Source organism: Globicephala melas, chromosome 8 (assembly GCF_963455315.2).
Source record: "Globicephala melas chromosome 8, mGloMel1.2, whole genome shotgun sequence".
Taxonomy (NCBI): Eukaryota; Metazoa; Chordata; class Mammalia; order Artiodactyla; family Delphinidae; genus Globicephala; species Globicephala melas.
In genome coordinates this window covers 77,521,818-77,536,840 of record NC_083321.1, presented here as the reverse complement: position 1 = coordinate 77,536,840, position 15,023 = coordinate 77,521,818, and the positions used below count along the sequence as shown (strand labels likewise).

Genomic DNA, 15,023 nt, shown 5'->3' with positions numbered 1-15,023 from the left:
CTTTCTTCTCTCCCCTTCTCATTTGCATGTGTGCCTGTAAGCTCACACACACTCAGAGGTTTTCAAAAATATACAGAAATTGCTGTGATATGTGAAATACCTTTGAAAACATCATCTCATCCCTAGAAGATTTGCTTCTGAATTTTTCCCAAGAAGGATATCAACACTGCAACTGATTTCACACCATGTGGATCTTTTCTTTCTCTTCCCCTCAATCCTTCTTTCAATATATATAAAAGCAATCTTACCAGTCAATCCCAGTAAATTTTGTTGGCTAATTTTCTTAATAAAATTTTCTCCAATGGAACACAAAATTTAAAAAGAAGTATACAAAAATATTAACAAAATCATTAATAAAGGCTACTTATGTATTCTGGGTTAAAACAGTTTATTTTTGTTATTTTGTACTTTACAGATTTTTTTGCAAGTAGCAAAAATATGAGTGCAAGATTGTATTAGAAGAGGAGATGTAGTTGGTTAACCCTATGGTACCCACAGACATTTGTATGAACTATAATGAAGCCTCTTTCATTAATAGGAGCAAACTCAGAACCTGCCAAAGAGGGGAGGGGAGTCTCCAGGTGCAGAGGCCAGTTCTCACTCCAATTCCACTTCTTTGAAGGTTTTCTGGATAACCCCCATTACCATCAAGGTGACCACAGGTGGGTTTGTTCCACATAATATGGTCCTGGTCTAATTTTTATTCAAGCAAGGGGCAGAGATGAGGTTGGAACTTTGATTAAACGCTTAATTCAAACTACAGGGAAAGACAAACTAACAGTAACCAGAAGCAAGGTAATTTTGTTTTATACAACTCACTTTTCTCACCTTCTAGTTGATGCTTCGTCTCAAGGAACCCCTGTTGCCTGATTTTGTCTGTCCCCAACACCAGGAACTGATTCTCTGTATCCCTGCCCACTGTCCACATTCAGGAAGGGGAGGAGACGAGAGAGGGCAAAAGAAGCTGCCCTTCCCAGCTGTGCTTTGTTTCCTTTATAAGAAGGGATCCTAGTCAGATTTGATGTTAATTATCAAGACTGACTTAGCCTAGTAGGTGCATCAGAATCACCTGCAGGGCTTGTCAAACCACAGCTTGCTAGGCTTCAACCACAAAGATTCTTTTTTTTTTTTTTCGGTACGCGGGCCTCTCACTCTTGTGGTCTCTCCCGTTCCGGAGCACAGGCTCCGGACGCGCAGGCTGAGGGAAGCCCAACCACAAAGACTCTTGATTCAGTAGATCTGAGGTGGAGCCACAGAGTTTGCACATCTAACAAATTATGAGATGCTGCTGTTGGTGCTGGACCGCAGTTTTAGAATCTGACTGAACCCATATCCATTAAAGATGATTCTTTTAGAGACTTCCCTGGTGGTGCAGTGGTTAAGAATCCACCTGCCAATGCAGGGGACACGGGTTCGAGCCCTGGCCCGGGAAGATCCCACATGCCACGGAGCAACTAAGCCCATGCACCACACCTACTGAATCTGCGCTCTAGAGCCCACGAGCCACAACTACTAAGCCCACGTGCCAAACTACCGAAGCCTGTGTGCCTAGAGCTCATGCTCTGCAACAAGAGAAGCCACTGCAATAAGCCCACGCACCACGATGAAGAGTAGCCCCCTGCTTGCTACAACTATAGAATGCCCACGCGCAGCAACAAAGACCCAATGCAACCAAAAATAAATACATTTATTTTTTTAAAAAAAGAGCTTCTGTGGTTTCTGGGGTGGAGGGTCAGATAAAGTCACATTTAGCAAATTCTTCAGTAGTCATGGGCTCACAGATTGAATACCATGCATTGGTGAGGAATTCCTCGCAGGACTCAAGAGATGCAGGTGCCTCTAGCTTTAGTCCCAGGGGATCACAGTCAAGGGTGTGCAGGAGACTGGTCTCTGCAGCTGGGACAAGACTCCTAGAGGCGTAAGATTGGTCCAAACTTAAACCCTCACATAAGTTCACGGGGGCCCTGCAGTTCCCAGCATCGTCCCTGGGAAACACTCTCACAGTCCCAGGAACGTTGGGAGGAATCAAAGGGAGGCTGTCAAGGACACTGGATGTAATACCCTCCAGAGATGGCAGGCATGGGCCAGGGTGCATCGCATTTTCGGGATCCAATGGAGGACCCAAGGGTTGAAGATCAGGGGCGCAACAGCACCCGGAAGGCTTAGAAGGATGCTGCAGCCATGGGCTCAGCAATGCAGGGTTGTCCATCAATGGATCGCCGGCAAACGGGAGCTGAGCTTCTAAGTCCAGAGATGGGAGTGTTGTGTCTAAGGACAAGCGCCTCTTAGTCCGGGCCCGGACAGTCGGATCCTGAGTCCCCTCTTCCTGAGGACGACGACGAGCACCGTATCGTCCAGGTAGGGGGAGATCCGCAGCAGATGGACCTGCGGTCAGCGGCGGAGTCAGACCGGGTTCCGCGGAGCTGTAGGCAGCCGCAGCCCCGAACTGGGCAGCAGAGCAAGAACCCCGGGCCGGCTAGGGGGGCGGGGACGCAGGATCCACAGGGGCTCGACAGCGGGTCCCATGGCAGGCGGCCACGGGCGGACGGCGGTGCGAGGCGCTGCGGGACGGACAGTGCCTCCGGCGGAGCGCGGGTCCCCCAGGCGCGCGGACCTCCCTCCAGGCGTTCAGGAACTGGCTGCTGGGCACCGTGGGCTGCGTGTGGTCCACCACGGTCCAGTCCTGCCCGCGTTTCCACAGCTCGTAGCGCTCCGGTTGCAGGATGCGCACGAAGGCGTCCATGGAGAAGGCGACCCGGGCCTCCCCGCAGCTGCACTGCGATGCCACTTTGCCATAATCGATCCAACGCGGGGAGGCGAAATTGATGGCTTCCGCGCAGTTGAAACCGTGGTTGAAGCCGGAGTGGTGGCCATAGGCAAACGTCACGATGAACTCTCCAGCCTCCTGAGTGACCCGATCGAAGGGGATGCCGTTGTCCTTGAGGACCGTGGGCGAGATGAGAGCCACCTTGTCCGCAGGAAGACCTCACAGCCCCGCGAGCTGCCCGGGAAAAGCTCCCTGGCCAGGCGTTCCAGGCGCCGGCCGTGCTCCAGGGGCACCACGTACCAAGTCTTGGGCTCCCCGAAGTGCAGGTAGTCGACGCTGTAAAGGTCCATGTCCTCCGTGTGCCAGGCGAAGGCGGTCTTCCACATCCCGAAGTAAAGGCAGGGGGTGTTGATGCCTTCGATGACCACTCCGCACTCCTGTTCCAGCAGGTCCTGAATGGTTCCCAGGTGTCCAAGGTTCCACTGCTTCGTGTTTTCATCGAATAAGGAGCCACTGACGTCCGCACCATATACTGGTGAACCATAGGGGCGCGTTTTCCAATATTTTCGCTCCAGATCCTCAAAATCAGAGTAGAATGGAGTCTGGTGTGTTTCACTGTTTGTTAAGCGGCGATACTCGCTCACGGTCATGGCTTTCTTCTTTTTGTGGTGCTGAGTAAACACACCTGCCTGCCCAGAAATCACCGGCTGGAGCGGAGCGGCTATTAAGATGTCATCGATGTCACATAGGTCTCTCTGGCTTTCCAGTCCTGGGGTGGAATGATCTTAGCCAGGCCTGCTCGGTGTGCACCTTGGGATTCCATATAAGCAATGTATTTATTGAAATCATTAAACTCTTCTTTGGTTGGACGAAATACCATTATGCTACAACTTGGGTTCTGGGCCCAGTTGGACTTAGACTTCATAGCTTTCATTAATAAGCAAGAAACTCCCAAGCTTTTACTTATGTTCTGGATAGGTGAGGATGCTGGAAAACACTACTTTTTCAAAAATGGGTTGGAGTATATCAGCAGGAACCCCCAGTAGACTTTAATGCAATGAGTTGATAATATTTCTTAGGCTTGCTGATTCTGCCGGGGACTCCACACTGGGCAGAAGCCTTGCTCTGGACTGATGCTGCTGAGCCTGCAAGTCTGTGATGTCCTTGGTTGACACTTGGCTCTGGTCCCTTGAGCTCTAGTGAATCACCACCCAGCCCTGGGTGGGTATCTCAAATGTAGTGTCCTCAGGGCAGTGTTGGAAACAAAAGCTAAGAAAAAATACAATAGAGACAGGTTGCAAACTAATGTTTGGAAAGAGTTACTAGGGAACTACAAATAAAACACCACCATGGAATATAATTGCATATTCAAAGAAAGGCTAAAATTTCATAAGATTGACAGGACAAGAAATGATGTTGTTGTGAACAGTGGAAATTCCTGTACTCTAGTAAGGAGAATGGAAATCATTACATTCACTTCGAAAAACTATTTGGACAGTATCCACTAAAATTTAATTTACCCATGTGCTATGATTCATGCCTAGGATATGTATATGTCTGTGCAATGAAAGTCAAGTCCAAGAATGTTCAGAACAACATTATTTCAGTAGCCAAACACTGGAAACAACTCAAATGCCAGTCAACATTAGAATGGTTAATTACATTGTAGTATATTCATACAATGGAATACAATACAGCAATGAAGATAAACAAGAACTACATGAAAATATAAGAATAATTCTATAAACAGAATACTGAGCAAAATTATCCAGACTCAAAAGAATACCTATTCTTTGCTTCCATTTATATAAAGAGAAAAAGCAGGCAACGTAATCTATGTTAGAAGTCAGAGCAGTGGTTACCTTTGTGAAAGAGAGAGGTTGTGAGTGGGGGAGTGAGGAAGTCTCTAGAAAAATGTGAATATTCTATCCTGAAGCCAGGTGCTGGTTACACAGCCATCAGAATGGCTCACTGTCAAAAATCATCAAGTTATGATGATTTTTACAAATTTCTGTGAAATAATTTTTTTAATTATTTAAATAAATTTAAAAATATAGTTTAGGGTTAAAAGCATTAAAGGAGACAAATATCTTTCATCGTACCAAAAGAAAAAGCAAGGGTGATTAAAAATATATGAACTAAACATTCAATTGAAGAAGCTACAAAATAAAGAAGAGAAAGAAGGGGTAGGAGTAAAAAATAACAAAGAATAAAGACAAAGTTAATGAAAGAAAACACATACAACACCAAACACTGATGACCAAAAGTATTCTTGGAAGAAATTAATGATAGCAATAAAACATGGGCATAACTGAGCCTAGGAAAGAAGGGGAAAATAAACCACTAGGAATGAAACAGTGCACAAAAGAACTTTTAAAATCTCAAAAGAGAATCTTAGGAGAAACGTGACAGCAAGATTTTCAAAAGATAAGAGAAAAGAATAATTTTCTGGAGAGGAAACATATCCAAAATGGATCCAAGAAACACCACAAAGCTTGAATAATACCCCAGTATAAGAAGCTGGTTCAAAGTATGACCCCTGAAAGTCCAGGGGACACATCATTTTATATGTGAATCTAGAAAAGTTGCAAGAAACAGTTAACTCTTATTGTGCAAATTGTCTCAGAGCATAGAAAAAGTTGGAAAGCTACTCAGATGAGGCTATTCTGATCTCTGATAGCAAAACGAAAAAAGGACAATAAAAAAATAAAGCTACAGGCCATCTTTGTTTATAAGCATAGATGAAAACATAAACTGGAATGTTATCCAACGAAATACAGCAATATAATAAAAGAATAATACATCATGACCAAATAGAAAGGAAGGATGATTCAACATTGGAAAATTTAATGATATAATTCAGAATATTAACAAAGTAAATGAAAACTACCATCCTCTTATAGGTACCAAAAAAGCATCTGATGAAATGAAAAATCCATTCATGATTTTACATTCTTACTTGCAAAGCATCAAGAGAAAACTTGTTTTGTAAGATAAAGAATTTCAAGATAAAAAATAGCAAGGAGGGCTTCCCTGGTGGCGCAGTGGTTGAGAGTCCGCCTGCAGATGCAGGGGACACGGGTTCGTGCCCCGGTCCAGGAAGATCCCACATGCCATGGAGCAGCTAGGCCCGTGAGCCATGGAGCGGCTGGGCCCGTGAGCCATGGCCGCTGAGCCTGTGCGTCCGGAGCCTGTGCTCTACAACGGGAGAGGCCACAACAGTGAGAGGCCCACTTACCGCAAAAAAAAAAAAAAAAAAAAAAAAAATAGCAAGGATCACTCTTAACAGTGAAACAAAAGTAACATTCTCATTAAAGTTAGGAAAAAGAGATGCATCAACATGAAAAGCTGCTCAACATCACTAATTATTAGAGAAATGCAAATCAAAACTACAATGAGATATCACCTCACACCAGTCAGAATGGGCATCATCAGAAAATCTACATACAACAAATGCTAGAGAGGGTGCGGAGAAAAGGGAACCCTCTTGCACTGTTGGTGGGAATGTAAGTTGATAGAGCCACTATGGAGAACAGTATGGAGGTTCCTTAAAAAACTAAAAATAGAATTACCATATGATCCAGCAATCCCACTACTGGGTATACACCCAGAGAAAAGCATAATTCAAAAAGACACATGCAACCGAATATTCATTGCAGCGCTACTTACAATAGCCAGGTCATGGAAGCAACCTAAATGCCCATCTACAGACGAATGGATAAACAATTTGTGGTACATATATACAATGGAATATTACTCAGCCATAAACAACAATGAAATTGAGTCATTTGTTGAGATGTGGATGGATATAGAGACTGTCATACAGAGTGATGTAAGTCAGAAAGAGAAAAACAAATACCGTATATTAATGCATGTCTGGTGAAGCTAGAAAAATGGTACAGATGAAATGGATGCAGGGCAGAAGGTGAGACACAGATATAGAGAACAAACCTATGGACACCAAGGGGGGAAAACCGTGGTGGGGTGGGGATGGTGCTGTGCTGAATTGGGCGATTGGGATTGACATGTATACACTGATGTGTATAAAACTGATGACTAATAAGAACCTGCAGTATAAACAAACAAACAAAAAACAACTAGTACTACACATTCTTTGGATTATTTGTATGGAAATGTTAATATAAATGTTTCAGGCATTATATGAAATTTCTAAAAATCTTATATGTTCTGGTATAATGTTATAAGTCATAATTCTAGTTATTACTTTAAAACGTGTATCTCAGAAATAACTAAATTTCCTTGTCAGTTGCATTATTATGAACTTTCATCAAATCTTTAACCGTGGTCATTTTTAAGTCTTTTGTCATTTACAGACAGTTCTGGGTGTACATTTTTTGCAAAAATGTTCCTATAAGAGGTTTTCATCTTCAAGGAATTCATGGAAAAGACTCTGACAAGTACAGGTTTCTGGTAACTGACTATACTGCTGAATTGAATGAATAAGCATTGTCAAAACACTAATGGAAAACTGATGAATTCATAAAAGTGCTAACAAAAGATCAAGACTTGAAAAAATTTAATTACATGGCACTGAGTGAACTGAGGCGGATGGTTATAATTTTTTTGACTTTCTGTTTGAATAATAAAAAAAAATCCCACAAGGACTCAGAGGCAGAAAATATACAAATCAATTTTCACTGCAAGGAAAGGAGCTGTTACTGTGGAGGATTACTGGACTGAATGTCACTATTATGACATAGTATGAGTGTGTTTCGTGTTTGGTAATTGCAATCCTTGTTGCTCTCGTTGTGGTTATCCATTTACAATGCTTGGTGTCAGTTTATTTATCCCTTAGAAAAATAAAATACAGTGTGTGTGTGTGAAAAAAAAGAAACATATTGAACATACTCCAAGATCAACTTGAACTGTATGGAGCATATGTAATAGTTATAATTTTAGGACAGAAAATATATGTGTACAAATAAACAAAGAAAAAAAGAAAAAAGCAAACTATTTCATTAACCCAATTTCAAGTGCTCCCTTAATACTGTTTCTTAATCCTTTTAAGCTCCCTAATTTCCACCATTCAAATATTTTCTTTCACCTTTCCCTGTCCTCAAACGTCAGGCACACCCATTCCACCCCACTTAGAATCCTTCGAATGTCCTAAAAGTCCCTAAGTGATCTGGCCCACCATCACCTCTTGACCTCTCCCCTTTCTACCCTGCTCCTTGTTCTCTCCTTCCAAACACATTCCTGGCTGTGTCTCAAAAAAGGCCGGTATACTCTTGTCTGATGGTCTTAGCACCATGGCAACTCTCAAGCCTCAACCCAAACATCACCTTTTTAGTGAAGGCTCCTCTGATCCTCTTGCCTTGGATAAAAGTAGAGACAATTTTCTTTCCAAGAAAACAGGTACTCTCTCAAGAAAACAGTTTCAAGTGAAACTTGAACTGATGGTCAGTACCCATGTATCTCTCCCAGATTCTACTCAAATCAGCCCCACTCTAACTGCATCATTCCTGACGCCATCACAGTTGAATGGAATCAGCTCTTCCAAATGTCTAGTAAAAGGCCTCATTTTTAAAGTTATCAGCCCACAAAACACAGGTGTTTTGCCTGAAATTTTTCCTTTAAGATTTCTTACAAGAAAATATATGGCATCTAAAGGTTATACAAATGTCAGGGTCCTTTTAGGTACAGAGGGATTTCCCTGGGAAAGCTGCCAGAATGGGCGGAGCTAGCACAGTGCTCAGGGCATTAAACACCAGTAGTATTTGGACAGCACAAGAACCAGGGAGAGGAGAAGAAAACCATGCTAAAGAAATCCGTGAGGAAGAGCTCAACTGCCTTTAGAGAACAAAGGCATTGAACCTTCCTCACCCTGTAGTCTCCCCAATAAGACTAAGGAAGATCAGCTGGCCTGCCATTGTTCCAAGTAATAGAAACTCCCCACATCTCCTATGGTCTGCAAGAGGTGCCAGAGGTCCCTATATGTTATCTGGGGTCCATTCAACACAAGAGGAAGCTGGGGCCCAATCCTCTACCACCTCTCTCCCCAAAGAGGTCACCACTATTTGGCTTAAACATAACACTTTTATCCTTTGGGTCTGGGATCAGGGACAAAATAATAGCAAGGAAGGGCTTGCTCTCTGTGACCCCTGCTGGTAGCTTTTGTAAGAGTGCATCAAATGCAAGAGGGAAGAGATATGGGAACATATGCAAATGTATAACTGATTCACTTTGTTATAAAGCAGAAACTAGCACACCATTGTAAAGGAATTATACTCCAATAATCATTAAAAAAAAAATAAGAGTGCATAAAACGAATGTTTCCTGCAGACCAGAATACTGATGGCAGGGGCCCCTTGAGTGAGCAGTAGTAGCTCTTTATGCCTCTGCCCTGGAGACTCGTGCACCGTGGAATATGCAGCAGGTAGGTAATGGAGGATCAAAAGAATACGCTCTTCTCCTTTTCTTACTTTAATGTCAACGATAGAAGAAACAATCTCAAGGTCTCTACAGAATGTATTGGTAATAAATGGTGGGGAGGGGAAGTGGTTGACAATCTAGCCTATTCCTGAGGGAGTGTCACAAATGCACTTAACTTAGCCTCTAAAGATTGGGTGGAAGTCAAATAATATCTCTCTTCCTATTCCAGAAACACCTGATGAGCACTCAAGGGTCTTGGGGATAGATTGTTATGAAGGAGAAGCATTGTTCAAAACTGACCCTAGATGTTCATCCTAAGATGCCTGAACAGTAGGCTACCATAGACTCCTTCCATGACTGGAGGGCTATAGCATCCAAAAGGGCCCAAGGTCCCCAGGTGCCTCCTAATGTACAGGGCTGCTGGCTTTCCCAGACGGCTCCTGTAAATGGCTGGCATGATATCTAGGCAGCTTAATTCCCCAAGCAGTCTGAAGGTCCCTTTCCTAATAAAGTGGCTGTCTTCAAAGCCCTATATGAAGGAAGAGCAATGGGGAAGGGGACTCCACTACAACAAAGCCCTCCTCAACATGGGATGCCTCTCCATGTAGATGCTGAAGAAATGCAGAGCCTATGTGTGCCTTGGCCCTGATGTGTTTCCTGAAGTTGTCTTTTATGACTTTGTGGAATTTTCTTCCATTCATAAGGGGACTCAAAAGGTGGGAAAAAAGCAAATAGTAAGGTTTCATCAGGGTTAGGGTTTTCCAGCCATGTGTATCTCAAGGAGAGAGGAACAAGTGTCTTGATGGATTGGATGGAGGGATAAGAGAGTGATTAAAATGATGGGCCAGTAAATTTATCCTGGGTAAAAAAGGAAATGAGAACATGAGGGCAATGATGGAGAATGAAACAGTGTTTGATTCATGGGCTGAATGTCTCCATTTGGTCAAATACTTCTATTAGAACACTAGGAAATGTAAGCTAGAAAGAGAATGGGATGCTGGAAACATAGGTGGTACTATCATTATTCCCATTTTATGGAGGAAGAAACTGAGGTGTAGAAAAATTTATATTTAAGTTAATAGCTTGTGTTCTCAATCCCTACAGTTATTTTTGTACTTGACTTATCTTCCATATAAAACTACTTTGAGAGCATTCTCTAGGCCTTTTTCATCATCATATTTTCCAAGGGATCTTGGTACTTCATATAGTGCACACTCCAAAAATGTTTAGTAAAAAATAAGTAACGAAAATCATTTGGCACACACTGCAATCTCTCTCCTCTTGGTTACACCCCATCTTTCTTCCTACTCTCCTGTCTCAGGAGAAGAGAAGATACTCCCCCTCTCCAGAGCTAATCTTGCCATTTAAACTCCTTAAATTGACACCTCCCATGCATTCCAAAACTGTGGTCAATTAAATGATCACTATCACCTCTGTAAAGAGTTAAATCATCAGTCATCAGTCTGTTTCCTGATTTAAGCTGCATCCTTTCTCTTACCTTCCTTTCAATACCCAATATGTCAAAACATAAACAAAAATAATCTACGTTTACAAAAACATTTCCTCATCTCTCTCCGCCTATGATTCTGACCCCACTTCTCCACTGAAATTCATCTCTGTAAATCATCACATCGTCTCCCAAGTGCTGCTCCATGGGTTACACTTTATCTCTCTACATCATTGATTCATGGCGCACCTCCTTCCTCCTAAAATGTCTCTGATCTCCAGGGTACTGACAGTCTTCTCCGGTTCTTTTCTTTCTCCTTGGTTCCACTTCTTTTTCTACTACACAAATGCAGTCTTATTTCAAAGCTGAATTCTCATCTCTCTTTTAACTCTTTTTATTTTTCCCCTTAAATTTCCTTTTTATGTTCACGGCATTCTTTAGTATCACACTCTCTCTCTCTTTAAAGATATTATTTAGTGCCGTAGCTTTCTCTAATAGCACTGACTTTCTCCTGTGCTTCTGATTTGCTTTTCCTTCATGACTCGCCACTGAGCCCCTGCAAACCAACTTGTTTAGTACAAATTGATCATCTTTCTCCTGAAATTAACTTCCTCCTTTAGAAATCATTTTTTCTAAGGATAGGAATACAGTATCCCAGTTACCGTTGGATATTACATCTCCTTCTCCCTAGTCATATAATCGGTGATGTCAGGGGATCTCGTGACAGTCTACTGTGAGGCCCCAGGGACATCTGTATACCCCAGGGAGGCTTCCTGTGCTCTCCTTCCTTATATAAGAAGCCAAGGATCCAGCTTGCCTTCCTCTCCTACTTATAGCTGTCACCACTCAAGCTAGACCCTGAGGATCTACAAGTAGCGGTCACCTGTATCATGTGATAATCTGCCCATCTCACCCTAATTTTTAATTTTAAAAATTCTTCTATAATGATTTTATTTAAAACTATATAAATATATAATAAAAATTTTCATTCTATGTGAAAACGTCCTCTAAAGAAATGAAAAGTGAATAGTGAAACAATTTAGAAGGAAAATTAATGTCAAAAATTTAAATACCATGCTAAGGGCCTTTCCCGTAATAAACCATAAAATGCTGATTATGAATATCACACAGGCCCTCATTTCTTATTGAATTATTAATAGACAACGAAAACAACGCTAGAGTTGCATATTTGTTTTTGTTTTTGTTGGTTATGCCACGTGGCATGGGGGATCTTAGTTCCCTGACCAGGGATCAAACCTGTCCCCCTGCAGTGAAAGCAGAGAGTCCTAACCACTGGACAGACAGAGAAGTTCCCTGTATTTGTTTTATAAACTAAATTATTTTCTTTTTACATTTCTAAGGATCCTAGGAGGAATGAGGCTGGGCTACCATCTATATAAAATAATCTAGATACACATTAGTCTTCAGATATTGAGCATCGAAAGGAAACACTGTGATTTTGTAAGTGTAACTCTTTGTGCAAATCAAAACTTCTCAGAATTTGCCGATTACAATTCCGGTGATCCTTCAGTGCTCCAGACAAATGTCTTCTCTATGGGTCTCAGATGGTTGCTTTTACTGTGAAACCGCCTCCATGTTTCTTTCAATTGGAGCCACAGGTACTAGTTGAGAATAAGTGCCCTTTCGTTTCAGTTACTCTTCCATTTTACCCTTATTCATGGTATCCCCAGTAACACAGAAATTCTTCATCTAAGGAAACCTGACAATTCTGACAATTGAAGAAAAGTATTTTTAGCAGAATGATTAGACTTGATGGACTTCTGGAAATTCGGAGTCTTTCAAAAATAATTCCTCCAAGCTTTCCTGGTGTGTGTGTGTGTGTGTGTCTGTGTGTGTGTCTGTGTGTGTGTGTGTGCGTGTGTGCGTGTGTGTGTGTGTGTATGTGTGTGTGCGCTTGCATGTGCGTTTGCGTGTGTGTTTTAAACTGGGGAAGGTAAGAAGTGAGGTCAGTTTAATAAATCCTCTCACTGTGGCCATTGTCCAGTTTGCTTATCGTACAGATTGCTCAACAATTTCAGGACAGCAGGAAAGCCTTCTTGTCTTTTATGTTCCATGCATATTTCAAAGCTATTATTTCAAATGAGGATTGTTGACAGAATGCCTCAGACGTTAGCCATTGTTTCTGCTGACAGCCAATATCTAAACGCTGTGTTTAATAAATTTCCTCTCAAGTTAGAAAGTCTACTTACCGTTTATTGAAAATAATTATACCCATATTATTTGATGGCAAAATAAATTCTATTTGATGGAGATAAGTGACTCAACGTTCCCCCTATTATTGGACAGTTATTTTGTTTTTTACTTTTCCACAAGTATTACTAATCCCCTATAAATATCCTATACTTCAGTACCTAGAACAGTATATTTGGTAAAACATTAAATAATGAAATGCCTTGGATTAGATATCTAGAAATGGAATTACTGCATTGCAAGATTTAAACATTAAAAATACTTATAATGTATCGCCAAACCTTTCCGGAAACATATCACTTTACATCCTCACCATTAACTTTACTCTGAAAAGCAATCTTTAATAATTTGTTAAGAAAATTACTGTGAAAAATTTTGGTGAAAAACTGTAGCTCAAGTTTTAATTTATACTTCTTAAATTACAACTAAGATTGACGTTTTCGTCTTCAGTGAATCTAGCCATTTGTATTGGTTCATATCCTTTGCCCATTTTTCTCTAATATGGTTCTAGTGTTTTTTCTCATCTACTTACATGAACATTTTATACATTATGTGACTATTTCGCATATTTTACACAGTATATGAACATTTTACAAATTGCTCATGTGAATACTTTACATGTTAAACCCTTTGTTTAATGTGTTCATAGTTTTTTCCCAGTTTGCCATTTCTTCAATTTACATTTAATTTTAATTTTAAATCGTTTTGGCACATATTTCAGTTTAGTATATTAAAATGTTGAGTGGGTCGTTTCCTTTGTAATGCCTTTCATGGCCTTTATGTTTAGAAAGTTATTTGCCCATCCAGAGACAGATAAATATTATCTTACAGGGTTTTTCCTCTTTCTATAGTAGTTGTACTTTTAATTTGGATTTTAATTATACCTTTAATTCTAACTGGGGTTTTTGGGTTTATTTTATTAACTTTTTTTATTGTTTTGCGAGTATGGTATGAGGAATAAGGGAGATGTAAGTATGATTCCTAGTCCTAGTGTGTTGTGTTCCTCTCTATTAGTTTATAGGAGCTTTTCTTTGTCCCAGTGCTCTTAAATTTCTTCTGTCTCAAAATTCTTGTTCTTTAGTTTTATGAAAACTTTAGTTCCTTCTTTGACAACTTCCTCTAGTTTGTCCCTCTGCACATTTTCTCCTGTATTTGGATATCAGACCTCATGGACTGGACCTCCAATTCTTGTGTCTTTTCTTCTTCCAATTTCCTATCCCCTTACCACTATGCTTTATCTTCTGAAATTTTCTCTCATCCTTATCTTGTAAACCTACTTCTATTGTCTTTTTCATTTCTCCTATCAAACTTTTAATATTCAACAGCTCATTTCTGTCCCCATAGCTTTTTCAAGTGTACATAGCTTCCTTATCTGCCCCCCACCATCGTCCTATTTTTATTTCACAGGTGCACTTATTTCTTCTCTCAGAAAATACTAAAACCCGGACCCATATTGTGAAAACAAGCTTCATGTAACAATCCTTATGCTTAAAATTGACATTGCAATCTAGTATTTCTGCTGTGTTCTATTTTGTTCCCCTTTAAAAAATATACTGCTGCTACCCCACAAAGTTGTTTCTATGACCCACTAATGGCTCATGTCCTGCAGTTTGGAAAGAAATATTATATAAATCATGTTGAGGCTTTTGATCTTTCAATGTCGGAGACACAATCACATTTGTTTTCTGTGCAGAAATGGACAGACTGGAGTGGCCCAGAATAAATGAAGACAAACATTTATAAAGATCCAGTTGAGAGATGGTACCTTTACTGCGGTGGTGGTAGAGACAGAAGCAGAGTGCCTACTAGGGTGCCTTCACTCACATCTTATTATTTAATCTTATTTCCTCAGCGTGCCACGTGGGGAACTGGACCAGAGCATTCAGATGCTTGTCCAAGATGGCATAATCAGTGAGTCCTGAGCCAGATTTGAGCCAGGTCCGTCTGCTTCGTAAGCTTGGCTTTTCCTCTAAGTCACAGCAAATCCATGAGGTGAGCCTATAAAATAGGAGAGAAATTGTCAGAAGAGCACATTTTGGAGCTTAAGAACCAATTCCTTGGAGGCTTCAATACCTGAAAAGGTTGACTTTTGTTTGACCCTTGAAATGAAAGGTTCATTGAAATGAAAGGTTGACTTATGTTTGACCCTTGAAATGAAACCTAAATTTATTTCTTAATTATAAAAACAAAAAAAGACACATACAG

The 15,023-nt window shown here is 41.0% G+C and overlaps 2 protein-coding genes across 2 annotated transcripts in view; both read right to left on the bottom strand.

Annotated features, from left to right (window-relative positions):
- LOC132597705 (tripartite motif-containing protein 77-like) overlaps window positions 1–14,705 on the bottom strand; it is a 40,111-nt gene extending 25,406 nt beyond the window's left edge. The window contains exon 1 of the mRNA XM_060303971.1: window positions 14,584–14,705. The gene's annotated coding sequence lies outside the window, so the exon portion shown is untranslated. The remainder of the gene's footprint in view (window positions 1–14,583) is intronic.
- On the bottom strand, window positions 1,667–3,709 carry LOC115850846 (lysine-specific demethylase 4D-like). Its single transcript, XM_060303970.1, is given in 3 exon segments — window positions 1,667–2,973; window positions 2,976–3,512; window positions 3,515–3,709. Coding segments are annotated over 3 exon segments (1,965 nt in total). The 5' UTR covers window positions 3,702–3,709; the 3' UTR covers window positions 1,667–1,732.
- Window positions 14,706–15,023: the final 318 nt, after the last annotated feature.